This window comes from Myiozetetes cayanensis, unplaced genomic scaffold (assembly GCF_022539395.1).
Source record: "Myiozetetes cayanensis isolate MyiCay16 unplaced genomic scaffold, myiCay2020 scf5-8, whole genome shotgun sequence".
Lineage (NCBI taxonomy): Eukaryota > Metazoa > Chordata > Aves > Passeriformes > Tyrannidae > Myiozetetes > Myiozetetes cayanensis.
The window spans coordinates 1776288-1796725 of NW_026087742.1; the positions used below are offsets into that span (position 1 = coordinate 1776288).

The window sequence follows — 20438 nt, forward strand, 5'->3', positions numbered from 1 at the left end:
TATACAAATCTTAAAATATTCTAAGTGTCTTCTCAATTTTCTGCTGATAGGTACTTTTAAACCTGTTTATCTACACACGTAGTCCCGTATATTGTTTTTTATCACAGATAGCAGCATCATTTGTGAATGTATAAAATAGATCATGCAAATGCCAAGTGAAAGACAGAACATTCACAGAGCAAACACGGATCCTTAGAATGCAGAGGTTTAAAAACAAGAACTGCAGCTGCCTGTGAGCTTAGTCGTGCCAGGTGCAATGTAAATGCTGATGGGAGCTATCAGAGCATATATGTCACAAGTGTTTAAATTGAAACATTCATTCCTGTGAGCAAACTTGGAGTGTTCCTTGAGCAGTGCAGGAGTTTTTTATTACCAGAATTCTGATTCACATCTGCAGATGAGTAGAAAAAAGGACCTAAAATGACTGGACTAAGGGCCTACAAATAAATGGCAGATTCACAACATCCTCTCTCCCTCAGATCCCACTTGATTTCGTCAGTGCTGGGGCACAACAGTAATAAAGTGAAATACTCTCTTTTGGACATCTAAGCCTCCCTTTTGAAATAAGTGTGGAAGGAGAAAAATGAGTTAGGACATATTTAAATGGTACTGGTAGAGATTTGGAACCGGTGTTAATTTATCCCACCAGCTTACTCATAATTAACAGTAACTTAATGGCAGAAAGGAGGAATATAAACTGAGGAAACTGAGCAGTTTAAGAAAAATAGTATTAATTCTCCTTCCCTCCTCCTTATCTGCTAAGAGGTTCTTGCTTTTGGGGGGTTATTTCTTCTGCAAAAAACAAATATGACAAGATCTTCTCATGGCAGAAGCACTGCTTGGAAGCTCATACTGACTCCACTCATTTTAGAGGAACTTTCTGGGTTTCTACAAATGTGACTAAGCAGAAATTAATAAAAGCCCCTTCTTTGATGGAAGATGTGCCCAATTTTCTCTGTCTGTATAGTGGGAGTTCTCATGTTCAAAAAGTTTCTGGTGTATCACATATTGGAGGGAAAAAAAAATGTAGTAAGTCTTTGGTTGAGAAAGATTTCCAGTGGTTTGAGTTTGAGTTACAGGTTATTTATGTCTTTCAGCTAAATAGTGTGGTGGATAAAAGTATCTACAGCTCAGGGAAAAGCAGTTTTGCAGATTAATGTTAGACTGGTTCAATGGAGGAGATCAGTGTTAGTTTGTTAAGGGTTTTTAGTGAAAAGACTTTGAAAAGGGGACAGCTGCATTTATGGGTCTGGGAACATAAATAAAGGGAGCACTTGAACCGAAAAAGAGCTTTTTAAAATGTGGCGTTTGAACTTGCTGTAATCTTGCTGTGCTGTTCTCATTTGGGAGAATAATTTGTGTTTGCTTTCCTAGGTATTATGATGCTTCAGTAGAAGTACTTGAGTCTGAACATTTTCAAGTTTAAAAATTAATGCAACCTCTTTACTTACATGGAATTCAGTGGTGTTTTGGTAACATTCTGTTAAGGGGGGAGGGAGGGATTATAAAGGTATTCTTTGACTTCAGCTGAACCAAAATTGTCAGGGGAACCTGGAATAATTCCACTCAAACAGCACTCTCCTCTTCGCTGCCAATGCCAGCATGGAGCTCCATCACTCACATCCACCAGCTCTGCTCCCCAGATCAGAATTCTTGTCTCTCTCCTGTCCTGTCCTCTCTTCTCCTCTTCTCTCCTCTCCTTTCTCTCCTTTTTTTCCCCTCTCCTCTCCTCAACTCCATAGCAAAGTACCTTAGAATGGCCAGAGTCTGGTTAAAGTCCTGAAGGCAACAGAACACACCTAAAATTTCTCAGAACTTGACCAAGAAATTGAGAATTTTTTTGGGAAAACTTCCAGATTTCCCCACACATTTGCATGCACTCATCCTTCTGATGTTTTGACCACTTCCAAACTCAAATCAGAATCCTGAAATGGGTACAAAGTGGGAAGGAGATGGTTTACACTCCCAAACTCAGTCACGAGGCCGTGATAGCTGATAAGGTTTTGGTTCTTAGCCTAAAAGTATTATTTAACTGCAAATTCCATGATAATTGCACATTATGTCTAACTGGAATTTCATGCTGTGGAACAAGAGAAAAAGACTTCAAATTCCTGTGGAAAGGACTCTGTCACCATTTGTAATATTAACATACCATGTGACAAGATCATATTTTTATTACCCAGCCTATCTTTTATTCCAAGGGTATTCCAACACATCTTACTAATAAAATATCATCTAAATAAAGGCAGTCAATGAATGTGGCACCAGTAAGAACTGAACATCTTACATATTAAAGTTCAGGGCATTCAAACCTGCTTCACTGGAAGAAAAAAGATTGGCAAGAGACCTGGGCTTTTCCCCTACACTTTCTGAGCACACTCCAAAAGAAGATTAAAGGTTTGAGAACACTGATAAATGGAGACCAGCAAGATGAACCCTATTGAAGCTTCTCATTTTGAAATATCAACCAGAAATAAAACAACACTCCCTGTAAAACATGCCTTGATTTTGTGGGGTGGAGTTTACTGGGTAAATGACTACATTGCAAGCAACAACAGAACCATGTGGATTAGACCCTACTGTAAAACCATAAACCTGGGGAATACTCACAGGAAAATTAGTGTCAGTTTATTTATTTTTTTTTTTCCCCCTACTCCTTTGTGTTTCAAAACGTCCCATTTCTAATTCTAAAACCTTTTTCAGAACTGTTGTCCTGTGAACAGCTCCTGTCACAAGGGGGGTTTGCTGAGCTGGAGCTGCTCATGTTTCTACTCCTGGTAGCAAATGTCTGCAGAGCTCTGCCACCCTCTTGCAGTCATCACTGAGCTCCAACTTTTTCCCATTTTTTTTTTCTGTTCACGTCTTTAAGGGCTTCAGAGAAGCAGAACACTAAACCCAGTGGTATTTCCTAAAGATTATAGTTCTGGTCAACTTCTCATCTCAGTGCAACGTTGTGGTGCCTGAATTTCACAGGAACTCATTTAAGATTGAGGGCAGGTGGTTCTGAAAATACCAGTAGGCGTATTTTCCTGAGGAAATACTTTCCTTTATTATTATTTTTTTTTTCCTTTAGAACAGCACCATTTCTCCGTCAAGCGGAACTGATGTGGCTTCCCTTTGGGAAGCAGTCCTTGCTGTTGTGTCACTGTCACTTGCCGTGCCAGCACGACTGTGAAAGTGGAACTTGCTGGTGCAGTCTGAGCTCCTTGCCCTGCTTGGTTTTGTACAGCAGATGAATATGTGCCCCAAGGGGGGGTTGTTACTATTCCCTGCTCAGGGGATGAGATTTCCCACTCCCATCAGGAGGAGGTTCTGCCTTCTCCCCCATATTTGAAAGGCAATGACAGATTTTAAAATTGTCACCGAGCCATTCAGGGCAGCCCAGGGTGGCCTGATGGGTTCCTTCTGTGCCTTCTACATCAGAGCACACACTGTAGTTGTTGAACATGCTCTGTTCCCAAGGGGAGAACGCCTCTTAGGTAAACAAACAAAAAACAAACACGGTGGGCAAAAATTCCCCATGCGGTGAGAAATGCAAAGAGGGGCACTAACCAGGATCCTGGCTGGGAATCTTGGTAGTGAGAACTCCTGAACAGCCTAAATTGCTGTGTAAACAGTAGAGGCAGGCTTTTCAGGAACCATTTGAGGCTGACTGGGAGATATAATGTAGCTGCTTTTATTTCCATTGCACTTCAGCATGCGCTGCGACTGCTCCGAGGAGTTAATTTCTGGAACAATAGTTAGACAGGCTGGAGAGGAATACAAAGTAAACAAATTTAAATGATTTCGATTCTGGATCTCAGCTATGCAATTTTAGTTCTGTTGCTAGGTGGGAGTCATTCTCCCCTTGTGGTTTTTGCTTTTTTCGGATCAGCTCAGGACCCATATGTTTACTTTGTAGTGAAGCACTCTGAGTTTCACTCAACATTTAAAAACGAGAGCAAAAAAATTATTTGAGAACAGTGAGACACTGGGGAAAAAGAGACTTTCTGGCCTGTGATGGACAGTTAAAAATGGGCCTTGAGTTTTCATCCCTTGAACTCTGTGAACACCCGACTCAGGTGAGCAGCCCTGCTGTCCCTCTGCTGGGCACATGCACTGAGGGTCATGTCTCCCGTCCTCCACTGGGTTGTAGAGGTCCAGGGTAGCAAACACAGTGCAGAAACACTGCCCTCCACCTTGTCCCCACGGCTGTCCCACAACCTGTGCCCCATCACCCAGGCCAGGAGGGAGCTGCCCTGCACATGGCATCCTGCCAGAGCCCCCTGCAGCCAGGAGGGGAAAGGGCAGGAGCTGCGGGGCTGAGGAACACGCGGGGGGAAAGGTTTCTCCTGGGCCGAGGAGGAGCTGCGGGGAGAGACCCGCGGGGGGACAGGGACAGCTCTGCACCTCTCCCTGCCCCTGTTCCCGTCCCTCTGCCTGTCTCTGCCCTGTCCCTGTCACAGAATCACAGAATGGCAGAATCACAGAATGGCAGAATCGCAGAATAGTGACTGGAAGAGGGTTGAGAGGGACCTCTGGAGATCACCCAGTCCAACCTCGCTGCCAAGGGGCAGGGTCACCTGGAGCAGGTGACACAGGGGCGTATCCAGCTGGAGACGGGGTTTGGAATGCCTCCAGAGAGGGAGACTCCGTGCCCTCCCCGGGCAGCTGTTCCAGTGCTCTGCCACTGTCCCTCTGTCTGTCCCTGTCCCTGTCCCTGCCCCTGCCCAACGCGGGTCCGGCCGTGCCGGGGAGCGCCAGCACCGCTCCGCGCTCGTCCCTCCGTGTCCCCCCCACCCGTGTGCGCGGATCGCCGGCCCCGCCCGGCCCCGCCCGGGGCCGCCCCGCGGGAGGAGCCGCCCGTCCCCATCCCCATCCCCGTGGCCGTGCCCTCCCTCGCTGCCGGCGGCGGCGGGGGGCGAGGGCAGCGCGGCAGCCGCGGCGGGAGCGCGGAGCCCCCGCGCCATGGGCCCCGCCGGGGGTGTCCGCCCGCCGGGCCCCCCATGAACTGAGCATGGCGAGCGCCCTCGGCCCGCGGTGGCCCCGCCGCACGGCCCCGGGCGGCGGCGGCGGTGGCGGTGGCGGTGGTAGTGGTGGTGGCGGGGGGCTCCTCTTCGTGCTGCTCTGCGCCTCGGCGGGGCTGCCCCGGAGCGCCCAGCAAGTGCTGCGGATCGGTGAGTGCCGCGGGGGGCTGCGGGAGGGACGGGGGGAGGCTCCGGGGATCTTCCCATCCTGCGGGCAGCGCGTTGTGCCGGGCAGCGCGACCCGCGTCCCTCTCGCTCGGGGAGCCGCCGCTCCGCGGCTGGGGATGCCCGGCTCCGCCGCTCCGGGTTTGAGGATGCTCCGCTTCTCTGCCGGGATCCGCTGCCGGGATCCACCTCTTTGGATCGGCGGGGCTCCGCGGGAACCGCTCCCGAAAGTTTTACCGCGGGATGTGGGAAGTTGGGCGCGGGCATCCCGGCGGATCATCCCCCGGAGCCGCTCGGGGCTGGGCGCGGGGGTGGCAGCGCTGGGGGGCTCCGCTGAGAGGTGCCCCCCAAAGCCGGGCACGCACCGCCGCAGGAATGATTCAGTGACCTTAAAATACATCCTGGGTTTCCCGGGTGGGACCGGGGAACGAGCGGCTGTGGCATGGGAAGGGAAACCTCGTAGGACGGGGATGTTTGCCCTCCCGGGGCTGCACGGAGGTGTAGCTCCGGAAAACAGGAATTTATTTTCTTTTTTTTTAAGTAGAAAACTCCGCACCATGGAAACGGGGCTCGGTTCACAGGAAGCCTCGCTCCCTACAGTGGGTTTCTTGTGTCAGTCAAGTGCGATAGTGAATACAAAGTATCACAGGAGTTCGGGGTGAGGGAAGACTGTGGGAAAGATGTAGGCAGAATCTGCCACGCTTCTGTTTCTGTCTATCCCTCTTTTGCTTGACAAACACTGAACATGAGGCAAGAAAAAAAAAAAAGAGAGAGAGAGAAAAAAAAAGAAAGGAAAGAAGCTGTTTATGCCAGCCGGGGAGATGCTTTCCGCAATTCCCAAAGGCGCGTTCCTGCGCGGACCTAAAGATTGATGCCTTTTGACCTGGCAAGCATTAACCCCACTCAGCTTTCCTTTAAACATCGAGTGGAAGCATCATTCCTCTTGTGCTCAGAGAGCAGAGGTGACTGAAACATTTAAATAAATTAAGGAGAACAGTCCTTCAAACTGCGGGGCAAAGTCAGCACCAGCGGGGCGAGGGGGAGCAAAGCTGAGGGCACTCAGCGCCTTGCAGCTGAAAATCTGTGTTAAATTCCTGACCGTCCGTATCCAGAGTGTGCTCGCTTTCCCCCCGAGGATTCAGGTGGAGTTGGCTGTTTCTCTGCTGGCCGCTGCAGTGTAGCCGAGGGGGATGGATGCCCGTGCACACGCACAGAGCACACGAAACACGGAGTTGTGTGATCCCACAAACGGGTGAATTCAGGGCCAGCTAAACTGGGGGGAAGGAAACAAACCGTGTTCAAATAAGTAAGCCACCAGCGCCCAGTGGGATGATTTGGAAATACATCCCAAGCATCATTGCTGCCAGGCTGCCTGAACTTCCTCCGTTCCTTCTGAAGGAAGAAGGAGCATACCTGAGTTTAAATGGGAGAATATTTGCTTGAGCTCAGCCTAAATGCACTAAACCCTCGGCATCAGCATTGCAGTGACCCAGGCAGAGCTCTGGGGTCTGCACTCCTCCCTCTGGCACCCTCTCCATTGCATAACTTCTTGTGCTGCTTCTGTTGGGTCTAGCAAGGCTACCAGGCAGTTGCCCACGTTGTTTTTCCCTAAAATTGCTCTGTGTGGTGTGTTGACTCTGTGCTGCAAGGTCTGAGGGTGTTTCTGGTTTGGACTCACCCTGTCAGGGCGCACAGTGATGGGACCCTAACGCTGAGTGCCCTCTGTTCCTTCCACCAGGATACAAAGAGCCATTAAGTGTGACAAACTGCTCAGCTTTTCAATCACGGCAACCAAACACCCATCCGGGGAGATGTGCAGCAGAATAAATGCTCCATGTGTGTTACGTGGCTGTGAATGCATAAAATATTAAATGTATTCTTACTGCTATAGTTATCCTGCCTATAAAGTAATGATGTTATAAAATATTAATCCTTCCCATCCGTTAACAGCAGCGAGTTCCTCTGCGGAGTCTGCCACTCTGGGAGGTGACAAAGAGAAGTAATGGCAATAACTCCTCCAACACTCTTTGTGATAACATAATAAAATCATCCCGAAGCGTTTCTGACAGTGAAGAAAATGCCATTAAGCCATCAAGATTTTCTTCTCCGTGTTTTAGTTAATTAAGGAAGGGAAAGCACTTCCACACAATGGTGCAGCAGTTTGCACCAGAATTAATACACTGAGAGTTTAATTGCATTTTCCACTCTTAGGGAGCTTTCAGGGTTTTTTTCTATTATTATTATTTTTTTCTGGTGTATAATACAAATGAATGGATTCTCATGTTGGTATTTAATTAGCTGAGAAAGGACATGTAAGCAATATGAATTTAGTTATTTTTTCAGCACGTAGCTAATGACTCCTTTTCTAGCCCTCTAAGCAAGAAAATTAGGGATGACAATGTGATCAGTAAAACTGACTCGTTAGGATAAAAGTAATTGATTTGGAGATAAGATGCAGTTTTAAGTCTCAGGTAATAAAATAAAGTGTTAATACCTTTCTGAGTATTTCTTTCCCAACCGTGTGGAAAAGCTTTTCCCTTGATACATGAACCTATGGAGCTGTCCAAGGAAACACCATCTTTATCTACACATTACCCACTAGACTATGTTATATAAAGGTATATTTAAAGTTCATGACCCTAATATTTTTGATTTAATACCGAGGAGTTCCTAGTTTTTACACTGAGTCAATCTAACCTTCTTATCTATCCTACTTGTATAAAATACATGAAACACAAGGAAGAATAAAAATTAACTCAAGCAGGTGTTAAGTTGCAGAAACAGCTTCCAAAGAAATCTCAGCAACAACAGAATAATTCATCTGTTAATGCTGGATTCAGAGCTTTCTCATTTCTTACTGGATGTCCTTAAGGCCATTACAGTTTCTGATTAGGTTGTAAGAATGTAATTCGGTAATATTATGTGAAAATTTATAGGTGCAGCTCATTGGAGCTACATTCTGGTTTAGAACTAACCAATAGCAAGTTATTAACAAAGCTCTGGAGTTAATTAAAAAGAGAACGTGGCAGTTTTCAACAAATACCTGCGGGAAGCTACTTGGGTGAATCTTGGAATTATCTCTAAAATTAACAGCTCCTGGAGATGAGCAAATGAGTAGACTTTGTAGGAGTTGCTGTAGGTGATGAAATAGAAACCCTTCAGTTTGTACCAGAAGTAATTTTCAGTAATTTGTGTGTTCCTCTAGTTAAATGGAATATTTAAGTACGGGTTCATACTCTGCACTGATTTATTCCTTACTTAAGCAAAATTCCCAGGGATTTAGTGAATTGTGTTTTCCACAATGCAGAATTAGCCCCATAATATTTCTCTCCAAATGAGAAATATTAGATTTAGAACCAAGCACACATAAGTCGACCTAACCCACAAAATATAGTTTTCTAATAAGTTGAAAATTTCAATAAGGATTTTAAGATCTATGTCTGTACTTCCCCAAGCAGGGCTAAAGCTGTGAGTTCTTTTCCTGGGTGGTATTACCATCTCCACCTCGTGACAATGATAAAGACAGAAACCTCATTAATTTCGCTGCAAATTTGCTATTTTTTGTCAACTCTTTTTGAGGTTTTGTTCGTGAAAGGAATGATGTTAATACACATCTGAGCTTCGTCAGTGAGACACGGCAAAACCCCTTCCTGGAAAAGTCTCTATCAGACTTGAACATCATGAAAATTGTTAGTTTTCAGAAGTATTTCTTACTAGATGTCTGCAAGTTAGTCTGTTTTATGATATTATTATTATAGGAAGTGTGGCTGCATTTTTACCACCAGATGATGAGACATTGAATACACTTTGTTCACTGGATCCTGAAAGCTCAGTGGTTTATCAGGTCACTGTGATACAATTTACCTACATTTCCTCATTCTACACCGAAAAGAAAACTATTTTCCTGCTAGTATTTCCGAAGGAATACTGGCCAAAGCAGGTCCTATGTGTCTTTAGCCCTTGTTTTATGAGCTGGAGTTGCTTCTGTCCCGGACCTGAGAGCAGGAAGTGAAAACTGAAGAAGCAAGGTTGGATTTGTCCAGCTTGGACAAGAGTTAGGATGGTGAAAAGCCAAGTGAGTTATAGGAAAATGAAATGGAAGCAACCCAAGGCACCGATACCTGTGCTGGGGTATTTTTTATTATTTTCTCTTAACTCCTGCAAAGTGTATCCTGGAGTGCCCCCGTGCTAAACACGGCCCGTGGAGCTCCAGATGGGCTGGTAAATAGGGCATCCTGCTGTGCTTCTCCAGGGCCTCAAGTGCGTTTATGTAACATGTGCAGCGGTTCAGACAGCGAAGATCTTCACAGAACGCAGGATGAAATCTTCGAAACAGGGAAAGTGCTGAGGTTTTGCCAAAGGATAAGAGTTTTTCCTGTCAGATATTTTGTTTATGTGAAGTGGCTGTTACTCACCTGGGTACTCTTCCAGTTCAGGAGGAATGTTTCTTATAAATAAAATAAAGTGTGCAGTTTCTCTGAACTTCATTTCTTGCATAACAGCCTGTTTGGAGTGTCGAGGTGCAATAGTTTTATATTTAATTCCCGTGACTTGCCCATAACCCCTAATTTCACTTATTCAAGAGGGCATTTGCCTCGGCATCAGTTCTTGCTGGAACTATAAGCTCCTCCATATGGCCCTGCCTTCGCTCAACAATTTCCATTCAGACTTCAAATACAATCCCAATGCTGGTTTTTTTTTTTTTTTCATTACAGTCTGCTTTGTATATCCTGGTCGGTAATAAAGCTTAAATCCTGCTCCCCCTTCAATACTTTAAACAACTGCCTCTAATCTTCTTTTCTCAGAAAGGCTTGATTTGACCAACTAGACCATAGATTGTACTGCAGGGGGAAAAAAAAATCCTATCCAAGAACTGATTAGTTTTACTCCACAGCTTTGGATCTGTAACCTGCAAGCCCAGTATGTCCTAGTTTTTGGTTGACTTTAGATTTTAGTTTGCAGTAATGAGTTTATGATTTTGGGAAAACTTTGCAGTGGGAATGTTATTACCCTCCCCTCTCCCTTTCTGCTGAAGGTTATAGGGTATTATCTAGAAAATGATTAGCTTTCAAATGATGAATTTGCTTTCTTTCTCTGAGCAAAATCCAAATTCAAAATTAAAACTGTTTCATTATCCCAAATAGGCATTGTTTTCTCTTCAGCTGGGGGAGTGAGGATCTGATAGGGCTGCTAAAGTATCTTCTTTTTTTCCTCCTTTTTTTTTTTTTTTTAATTCCTCTGACAGTCCAGAAGGTTCCTTAAATTATCTTTACAGCTTCACCTGCACAAGACACTAAACTAGGGTGGCACAAACACAGGGAAACGTGAATCATTTCTATGACCTAGCAGTACAAACAAAGAGTTAGAACTGTCTCAAAAACCCGGTTTTGAGCTTCTTTTCTTGGGTCCATCAGGCTTTTTACAATCACACCTCCTAGTTGTTGCGGTGGTTTTTTTTTCCCCTTGAGCTTTCAGGCTGCACCAACACAAGTTTAAAAGAGGAGAGTTATTTAAATTCCTTTAGCATTGAAATTGTTCCCACATCGTGCCATCGGATCTGCCCATGCAAACCGGGGCTATTTCAAGGAAAATTCTGTTTACAGCACATTGATTCTGGCTGGGCTTCAGGCCCTGCCACCCTCCCATATTGCTGAGCAGCACTGAGGTCCTGCTGCAGTGCTGAGGAGGTGGAAGTGACAGTCAGTGTGCAGGAGCACCTCCAGAAATACACAGCAGGGCTTGTTCTGGGGCGAGCAAATGTGCAAAAATCAAAAAACCTGCAGTCCCCACAAGTGTAGGAGCAGCGAGGCATCCCATGGCTGTTGTGACCAAGTGACACTGTCTGGGAGCGTCACACGGATGCTGAGGCTTTGCTTTGGCTCTCAGGGGGGCAAGGACAGAGCCCCCCTGAATTCAGAGGTACACCACTGAGACCTTAAAATCACCGTGTTTTTGCATGCTCTCCTTCAGAGAAATAAAAAAAAACCCAAAAAACCAACAAACCAACAAAAACCCAACACTTTTTTTTCTTTTAAAAGATCAAGCAAGCTGAAATATAGTCAGAGGCACTCAGGACGCTGTGAGTAATGCAGGCTCTTCAGTTCTAAATGTTTTGGGCAGAATAAACAGGAAGAGACATTGGTGTCTGCTGCAGATCAAAGGGTTTGGAGACAGGGAAAAAAGCTATTTTAAAAGAACAACATTAGGTAGCTATAAGAAAGGGGAAAAATTTGATTATATAAATCAGGTTCAATGTGATTCTGCAAGACAGCACTGAGGAGAAAAGCTGTATATATATATTATTTTTATATATATATATAAAATTAATATATATATTTATATATAATATATATATTTATATATAATATCTATTTATATTAATATATATATTTATATATCTTTATATTTATATATATATACTCTTATACTCTTGAATCATGTAATTAGAAGGCAAATCCATGGAAATTGGTGCTTTTGTGGTATTACCATGTGATGGAATGTTATATTGAACTAACCAGAAGCCTCTCAGAGGCCACCAACATCCATGGAAGGGCCTTTTTCCCACTCAGGTTTCTTCTGAGCATCTTTTCAGCACTTGTTACCTTGTCCTCACCAGCCTCTGGAGTTGCATCTGCTCAGCAAAGGGGAGTTCTGCTGAAGGTCAGGTGTGGTAACTCTTAGCAAGGGTTGGACACCTTTAGAGTAGAGGAGAATTTCCAGTTTTTGCCCCCTTATTTTGGCACTCCCACAGACTTCTCCACTATGGCACATGTGCCCTCTGTAATAATATATATTTTAAATAGAGAAGCATTTTGTTCTTTAAGCCCTTCCCAGAAAGGTTTTACGTACCTTGGGAAGGCAGGTAAGTATTTTGCTGGTCTTTAACTCACTGGAAAATACAGAATTGCCCTGACTCATTCTCTTGGATCATGTTTGTGTTTCCCTCTTCCACTCCGAGGTCTAAGCAGTTGGGAAGAGGCTTTCAGGGCACTCAAGCCTTTTGCAGGGGTGAGATTGTACCATCAAAAGTGCTGAAATCTTCCTCAAAACTGCAGGTGTCCTTCTGGAATCCTACAGCCACAGGAATTAACTCTGGCTTCGGGAAAGACACATCCCAGTGCTTACCATCCTTGGCTTTCACTGTCTTGGTCTCATCCAAGGGATGAAGATACGGAGAAATGAAAATCAGATGCACAGGGAGGGGGAGAACAACCCTCAAGAATTTAACTTGTACTTTGACAGAAATGATCTTTTTTCCACTTATGTTCAAGACAGAAACACAAGAGAAGCCAAAGCCAATTTAGGCCTTCTTCCCATGATGCAAACGACTTTCTCCTGAATATCCTAGGGGCCCTGTGCCAACCCAGTCATTCCTGTAAAGGTCAGGACTGGGAAAGTCAGGGCTGGCGGAATGTGAGGAGAAATAGTCGCTTCATATTCGAGGAACTGCAAATTAATCCTGATTTCTCTGGAGCTGTCCCAAGGGATTAATCCCAAGGCATCTGAGCCCACATCAGGCTCGGAGGCTGCCTACCAGCAGTCAGGGGAGAGGAGGCCAGGTTGCTGCAGCAACAGTGTGACATATGTAAAACTCGGTTTGATTATGTCAGGATCACAGAGGAAGCTGTTTAAGAGTTAGGTCAGGTTTTTGAGCTGTACTCCACTTTTTCCAGAGACTGTCAGTCACTGTCAGGTTGGCTGGGGAGTGGAAATGCACGATGAATAACTTCAGCAGTCTCCCCTGGGTTGCAAGTTAGCTGTCCACATCCAACAACGTGGCTATAAGCTGTTGAGAACTGTTAAGGGAACTGGTAGTAAGCCACTTAAGGATTCTGCCCCACAATTTGGAGACAAAGTTACGATTTCTGATTAAAATATTTATTTTGTTCTGGGTTTGATTGCCTTTATTCATCTTAGAATTCAGAAAGAGCATAGCAAATTATTTAAAATTCAGACAGATGATCTTTGATAGTCTGTTGGAATGGGAGATGAATGAGTAAATATCTTGCACAGGGCACAAGAAGGACGTGGAGTCACCGCTGTGCTGTTTTCACTTACGATCGTTCCAATGCCTTTTGTGTGGTGAACTGTGCTCAGGCTCAAACAAATGGCTTTGTTAATAGAGTGCTATAACCCCAATTTATTTGCCCACACTTAAAAGTATTGAATGCAAAATACTACAGTGAAGAAGTGCAGTAAGTGAGGCAGAAACCTCGAAGGGTAGTGATGTAGTTAGGTAACAAAAATGGGATTTGGAAGTTGCTCGGTCAACATTAGTGGGATGTTTCCCATCTTCTGGGGTTTTTGCTTTTTGACAGTAGATGTTCATAAGAAAAGCTTTTGGTGTTGTTCTCTATCACTGTGTAAAACAAACACAACCAGAAGTGCCAGGAACGTTCCCCCCACACCTTGCAGACCCAGCAAGGATCCTCAGGGCAGTGTGGGATGGAGAGCTCTGTCACCCATCCCTGCAGGTGTGGCTGTTCTCCCTACAGAAGGATGAGGTGCTCTCCTGCTGGTGTTTTCCAGAGGCATTTGGTGACGGGAAGCTTTTGTGCAGGAAGTTTATGAGGAGGTTATGAGGAAGCTGAGTGTCATTGCAGCTCGATGGATTGGGTGGATTTGCTTCCCTGACCTGAGAACCTTTAAGCCTCCCAGCCTTGCCCCTTCTGCTTCTTTTCCCCCTTCCCTCATGGAGACGCTCCCGTGCTCTGGTGTCGGATTCCATCCTGCCACCAAGGCCACTGGCAGAACTTTAGTGCAAAAATGATGTCTTTCTCTTTTTTTGCTATCTCTGATCCAACAACCCGTACACAAAAAGGGTTTCATTCTTCCAAAGCTGCTTCCTTTCAACTCCACCAAACCTCCCCAAACCCTTATCAGTGGGGCACTGCAGCTGCAGCCTCATGTGAGCTCGTGCTTTCCCTGCTGGAACTACCTTGGAAACTTTCAAATTGTTTACTTATCTGCTAGAAACACATGTTAAGGGAAGTCAAGGCTCTGTTGCCCAAGGTGCATTTTAAACCGGGGGAAGAGCCTGCTTCAGATATTTCACGTTACATCTTCCAGCTTTATCTGGTGCTGTAAATTATAGAGCTGCTCCATTGAGCTGAATGAAGATTAAATTTTTGAACACTGTTTTCTGAAGAATGGGGATTTTTTTCTCTTTGAAATGAAGAACCTGTGGTGCGTCAGTGTGGCTCCCTGCACGCTTTGCTGCCCAAGCCTTCCTCTTTTCTCTGAGGGTGCCCGGCTGTGCCCTGGGGACCGTGTCCTGTCGCTGATCCATGTACTGACATTAAAGAGCATCTGCAGAGGGAGTGAGTGTGGGATGTGCCCTGAACAGCAAGCGGTTGGGGAAACTGTAATCCTTCTGCTGTCATCTGGAAATCAGACCTGTCATGAAGGAAAACTGGCTGGAAAAATTTATCTTCTCGTCTGTGCAGGCCTTCTCCTGTGGATGCCCGATGCACGTGTGATGTACAGACGTATTTCAAATAAACAAGTGGAGTATTTACACACTGCTGTTTTCCTCAGGTGCGTGTCTCTGTCAGGCTGAATTCCTGGCTTCCAGCCCTCATCTCTCCCAGTGTGGGGAGATCTCCTCTCTAATTTCTTCCTTTGCCTAACGCAGGCCCCCAGGAGGAAGCTGAGTGGGTGCCTCCTTCAAAGCAGCATAGTACCAAGTGGATCCAGTTTTATTGAAATACTTTGTACAGCAAACTGATGAGAGAAAAAAATATTCTTTGTTTAAATCCTGAATGATTGGTATGACAGCTGCTGTTTTAGGATGACTTGTGTGCTAATTTAATTCTGCAGGCCCTTAAGCGAAACGGTGATGAGATATCCCACCTTTCTTACCTTCCACAAAGGTAATTTTCAGGAAGCTGTCGTATAAATGTTTGTTCCTGAGTTTTATTGTGAGCACTAAATTGCTGCCATGCATTGTCAATAACCAGGGCAACCTCATTCCTGGGCACCTGTGCGTATCCTTAGCCCTTCCCCTCTGTCCTGTGGGAATCACAGAGTCATGGAATAGCCTGGGTTGGAATGGATTTTAAAGGCAGGGGCACACAGGGTGATTCTTGGGGTGTCCTGTGCAGGGACAGGAGTGGGACTCGATGATCCTGATGGGTCCCTTGCAACTCAGCATATCCTGTGATTCTGTGAGTGCAATTCCATTCCCCATCCTCTCTGTACTACTCAGGGGGAGGAGGTAGAGGAGATGGAAATGAAGTTGTGAAACTGAGTCTGGGTTAAGGGGGAAGGATGTTGTTTTAAGTTGCCTTTGCTATCCCAATGTATTTACATCGGGAAAAAATTAAACTTATTTTCCCCAAGTGGAGTCTGTTTTGCCCATTACAGTGACTGTGATCTCCCTGTCTTAGCCTTGATCCCCCAGCTTTTTAATCCAAGTGTTCTCCCTGTGTCCTGGTGAGGAGAGGGAGTGAGAGAGCATGTGACAGCCAGCCATGTCATCCCACCACAACTAGGGTGTGGAAAAATCGAGAAATTTTATTTCCACGGCATTTATATTGGAATTGATAATTCAAACAACTTCTAACAAGAATAGATGAAGCTGTGTGATGGCTTTTAACTGCTGTTGTTGAGCCTGAGCTGCTCAGTGAAACCAGCTGACTGTACATCTGCACAGCAAGAAGGGGGTTTTTTAAATAATTTAAAACAGATAATTTAGGAGATGCAGAGCAAACTTTGCTGGGGACCTTTAATTACTGCTGGAATTCCAGACTTTTATGTTTGTACTCATCTGTTTGCAGTACCAGGAGAGCATATTTTATTGCAGTTCTTAGAAAGAGGCTTGATTCCTGCTAAGTGAAGTAGTGCTGAGAAGCTCATGCATCATATTAAAACCACTTCCTACTTCTGGCAGGGCTGAAGGAAGTGGGTACAGACTTTCAAAGATTCAAAACTTGGTCCTTTGTTATAAACTTCATTGGCCACAGGTAAAGCCCAGTGAATTCCCATCCAGCTTCCCCAGGACATTTCAGCGACACGCGCTTTAAATTTAATAGATTAACTGCAAAACTTCTTTGAAAACCAAACCCTTGCTCTTATCTGGGAGTTCTCACAGAAAATCTGTGAGAAAATTGGGTACAAAATCATCTCTTCTGGTTCTCTGCCCTTTGTTTTAAGTGGCAGACTGCTTTTTCTCGGGGGGAAAAATAAAAAATGAACAAATGACCCAAAGGCTACTTCAGCTCTGCCTCTCCCAGAGTCAATGGAGCTGCAGCAGTTTATAGTGATGAGGTTCTGGCAAGTGTATTATTCTGCCAGAAGAGAACAGTTGGGCAATTTACTGCAGCTCATCCAAACTGCACATGAAAATCCTTTATTCCCTTAGTTTGAGGAGATCAGAGGGAAAAGGCCTCCTCCTCTTTCCCTTTTTCTCCAGCTGCTGATTTTGCCAAGGTCTCCCACTTTTGGAAAGGTTGCCTTCTCTGCCCTGCTTGTTCTCAGCAAGGCAGAGGCGTGGAAAGAATGCCAAAATCCACTAGTTTGTAGTAAGAACTGATGCCATTGGGTATAAGTCATTCCAGCTCCTGATGGTGCTGGAAGAGGAGAGCTGGAATGTCTTGTGGCCACAGTTTCCAGAAATAGCATTATTGTTTACATATAACCACATGGCTGGAGCTTGGGCAGCAGACAATAAAAGCACAAACCTCTATTTATATAGAAGAATGTCTTGTTAGAAAAGAATCTTCCCTTGCTTTGTGCAGCTTAGCACAGAGCTGCTGATTCCGTACACGAATATATCAAATAAGGTCAAGTATGACACAATTTTGGTGTCATGCTGAATTCATGGTGGAGCTAATATTGTTACAGTCCTGTTGTGACTGACATAAAGCTGTCACATTTTCAATAGGGTGATTCATGAGAGATCCAGGAGAATCAATGGGGATAAAAATAGGTAATGCAATAGCAGCATCCATCTCATCATAATTTTTGCTTGTATTACACTGAGTAACCTGATTAAAAGAGTCATATTTAAGCATAATGTGGCAAAACTGCTTATAGAAATGGGAGTGAGAGAGGAGCAACCCAAACAGGTGAGCAACCCCAAACTGGGGGTGTCCACAGGGCCACCAGCAGCGAACTCCCTGCATGAAGTGGGGGGACAGTGGGCAGCCCCCACCATTCCTGAAGCCTGTTCTCAGCTGGAGAACTGCAGCCAGCCTGGCACATTCCTGCCTGGTGGGAGTCAAAGTGAGATAAGCCCCCCCCCCTCCAGAATGGTGTGCAAAGAGGTAAGAAATCTCCTTTGTGTTCATTTAAATACAAATATATATACTAGAACATGTATAATCTAGAGATGAATGCTTTGTCCAAGGATCTCCAGGTCCCCCTCTGAACATTCTGAGGCCATTCAGTCACTCCTATCACTGTTTTAGGATGGGCTTATCTTCTGCCATTCTTCATGACATACTCAGTGGGCTCAGGAGCGTGTTATCCAAACAAGACAGCTCTGAACATAGAAAACAGCTCTACAGCTTAGCTATAATTTATTAATTTTAACTATCCCCCCACATTATTGAGCTCTAAATGCACACGGGTACTTTGGGTGAGGCCTGATGTAAATCTGAAGGGATCCCTGACCTCCAAAGAGCCACAGGAATTCATGGCATCCAAGGACCAGAATCTGTTCAGTTTGCACTGCATCCCAAAAAATGAAATGTTAGTGCTGCATCCCTTTTGCTGGCTAATGACGCTGCCTTAATTCTGAGACACACTGAGGTGTATAAAGCAAATCAGAAGGAAGGAAATAAAGAAAGATCCAAGAAACAAACTATTTGTGGACCTAACGAAGTTTAGACTTGTCTTCTGCTTCTCCCCATCCTACAGTTGGTGAAACCTCAACTGACCTTCTTGTTCCCTCCTTGCCCTTTTCCCTGCAGCAGCACCTGTGCTTCTCCTTCTTCAAAGTCCCCCTGCCTAGTCCCAGATGACAAGTGGCAGGAGACATTAGTGTTGTTCCCAAGAGACACAAAGCCAGCAGACCAAACCTGCAGGTTTTGCAAACACCTTGTTCCCCTGGAAAACCTGCCTGAAGAAGGGATTCGAAGTGTTTGGATTAATGTTACCCACAAGTTAGATGATACCTAGGATAGCCCAAAAACACAGGTTTCCCCAGGCTACACTCCGTGAAGATGTATAATCAGAACCCAAGTGGTGTTGCTCTTGCCATGAAATTTGTGCATTTGCAAAAGGTTGGATCTGGGGACATTCGTGTTCCTGGTAGGGCAAGAGTGGCCTAAGATGTGGTGCCACTTTCATTCCAGCCATGCAGCATTTTTGCCAACAAGATCTTTCCTGTCCCTCCAGCCCAGGATCGGTGCAATCAGGACTCAGACAGACATCAAAGGGAAAAGCTTTGATAGCAATTTCTGGAATATCAGAACCCATCTCTCTTCATTCCAGGCAAACATGTTTCAAGAAATCAAGGCTCCTGAGAAGCTCAGAAGTGCGCTGATGTTTGTTATTCCAAAAGTGTGATCCCCATCCTCGCCGCGGCCCAGAATTCGGGCTGCTCTGTTGTGCTGGGGATGATAAGCACGAAATCAAAGGGAGGATTTTTCATCTCGCCATAAAAACCCTTTGCAACAGAGAATATTCATCATAAACAGCTATGTTTGAATTAGGAGGAAGGGAAAAATCCCTGCAGCAGAGACAGCAGGGAGCAGTCGAGGGAGATGATGTCCTCTTGCTCCCTAAAGTGGAAGAGGAGCTGGGATGGGAGTGCCATTTTGTCGGTGGCTCAGGCTGCTCCATGAGGACATGGAGGCACTCAGAAAGCAGATGATGTGTCTGTGCAGTGACACCTGCATATGGTGACACAGCTGATGTGTATGGACACATATGGGAACAGCCCCCGGAGCAGGACTTGCTTGGCTGCAGTGTTTTGCTGCCGTATTAACACAGGTTATGGTCCTCCAAATTCCTGCCATTTTTCAATCTGTGCTCCTTTCCCCAGCCCTAAAAACTGGAGCTGGAGGTGCTGGCATGTCTGGGATTCAGTGGTGGGAGTTGTGCTACAACAGCTCTGCACTGCACCCTTGCTATCTCCTGTCATCACGGGCTCAAGCACCGGTACACAAGCAGGATAAAGAAAAGGAAATAAAATGGGAAAAAAATCTCAGATAAGAGGGAACTGGCAGGTTGATGATTATCTTAAGTATGTGGAACTGTGTTTATGCACGTTTTCTAGTTAAACTCAAGTGCTTTCCATGCTTAAGAGATTACAGAGTGTGGGGTTTATTGCAAGAGCTGTCAGGAAATTCTCGAATACACTCCTTTTATCCTGGCATATTGTGTTGTGCCCCAAACTTGAAAGAACACCACAGTGGGAACTCAGGCATCTAGCAAATCATCTGAATGTGCTTACAAAACCACCAAGATGGTATCAGAATGTATTTGCAGCTAATGGGGAGTCAAGGATTTATTCATTTTCCTTTCAGGGGTACCTTTGTGTTAAGACTCAAAGACGTTCGCTGTTTCTTGGTAGGATCAGAGGAAAAAAAAAAAAAAGACTAAATTGTGAGAAAGACAGCAAGTTTCCTGTCTTTGTAAGTCTTAAAAATTCAAATAAGTGGCAGTGCCCAAGCAGCAACGGCTCTGACTGCTGCTGACAGTCGGTTACTTTTACAATCACCTTCCAGAGCTTTATTGTTTATCATCAGATAGAACAGTTGGCCCCCATGGAAAAAACAGGTTGCTGCAGATGACAGGATCTTTACAACGGGCAATCATGATGGTATTAGTGTTTATCCACTGCAGTCAGTGTATAAATCACAGCAAATGGGCTTCCCCTCCGAGATGGAATCTGCTGTTGTTATTTTTGCCCAGCCACAAATATTTATCCACCAAATGGTGGAATTGCCAGACACATTTCCTGCCTAGTCCAGTGAGCAGTTAAGAGATTGCTGGCCACAGATCACAAGCCTGGTATCAGGATGCCACTGGGAGACACAGAGGTTAAATGAAAGGTGGGTTGTGGAGTTATGAGAGAGTTCTCCCCGCTCTCTGTGTCTTATCAGTGGAAATGAGCACGGGGTTTAATGGGTGCTCTCCCTCTCATGAGGTCTCTGGTGGGACAGTGAGGTAACAGATTCTGGACATGGAGCTGCAGAATGTCCCCAGGTCATGTAGGAGACTCACTGTTGTCAGTGGTCTTAGAAACAGCAGGTTAATTTTACCCAGGTAGATACTGATATGCAGCTCGAGCTCAGCACTCAGTTTATTTTTACAGAA

General features: G+C 45.1%; 1 protein-coding gene across 4 annotated transcripts in view; it reads left to right on the forward strand.

Annotated features, from left to right (window-relative positions):
* The first annotated feature begins 4981 nt into the window (after positions 1-4981).
* GRIK1 (glutamate ionotropic receptor kainate type subunit 1) overlaps positions 4982-20438 on the forward strand; it is a 117962-nt gene continuing 102505 nt past the window's right edge. For all 4 annotated transcript variants that reach the window (XM_050333459.1, XM_050333461.1, XM_050333460.1 and 1 more), the window contains exon 1: positions 4982-5156. In XM_050333459.1, the coding sequence (XP_050189416.1) occupies positions 4997-5156 (160 nt within the window). In that variant the 5' untranslated portion in view covers positions 4982-4996. The remainder of the gene's footprint in view (positions 5157-20438) is intronic.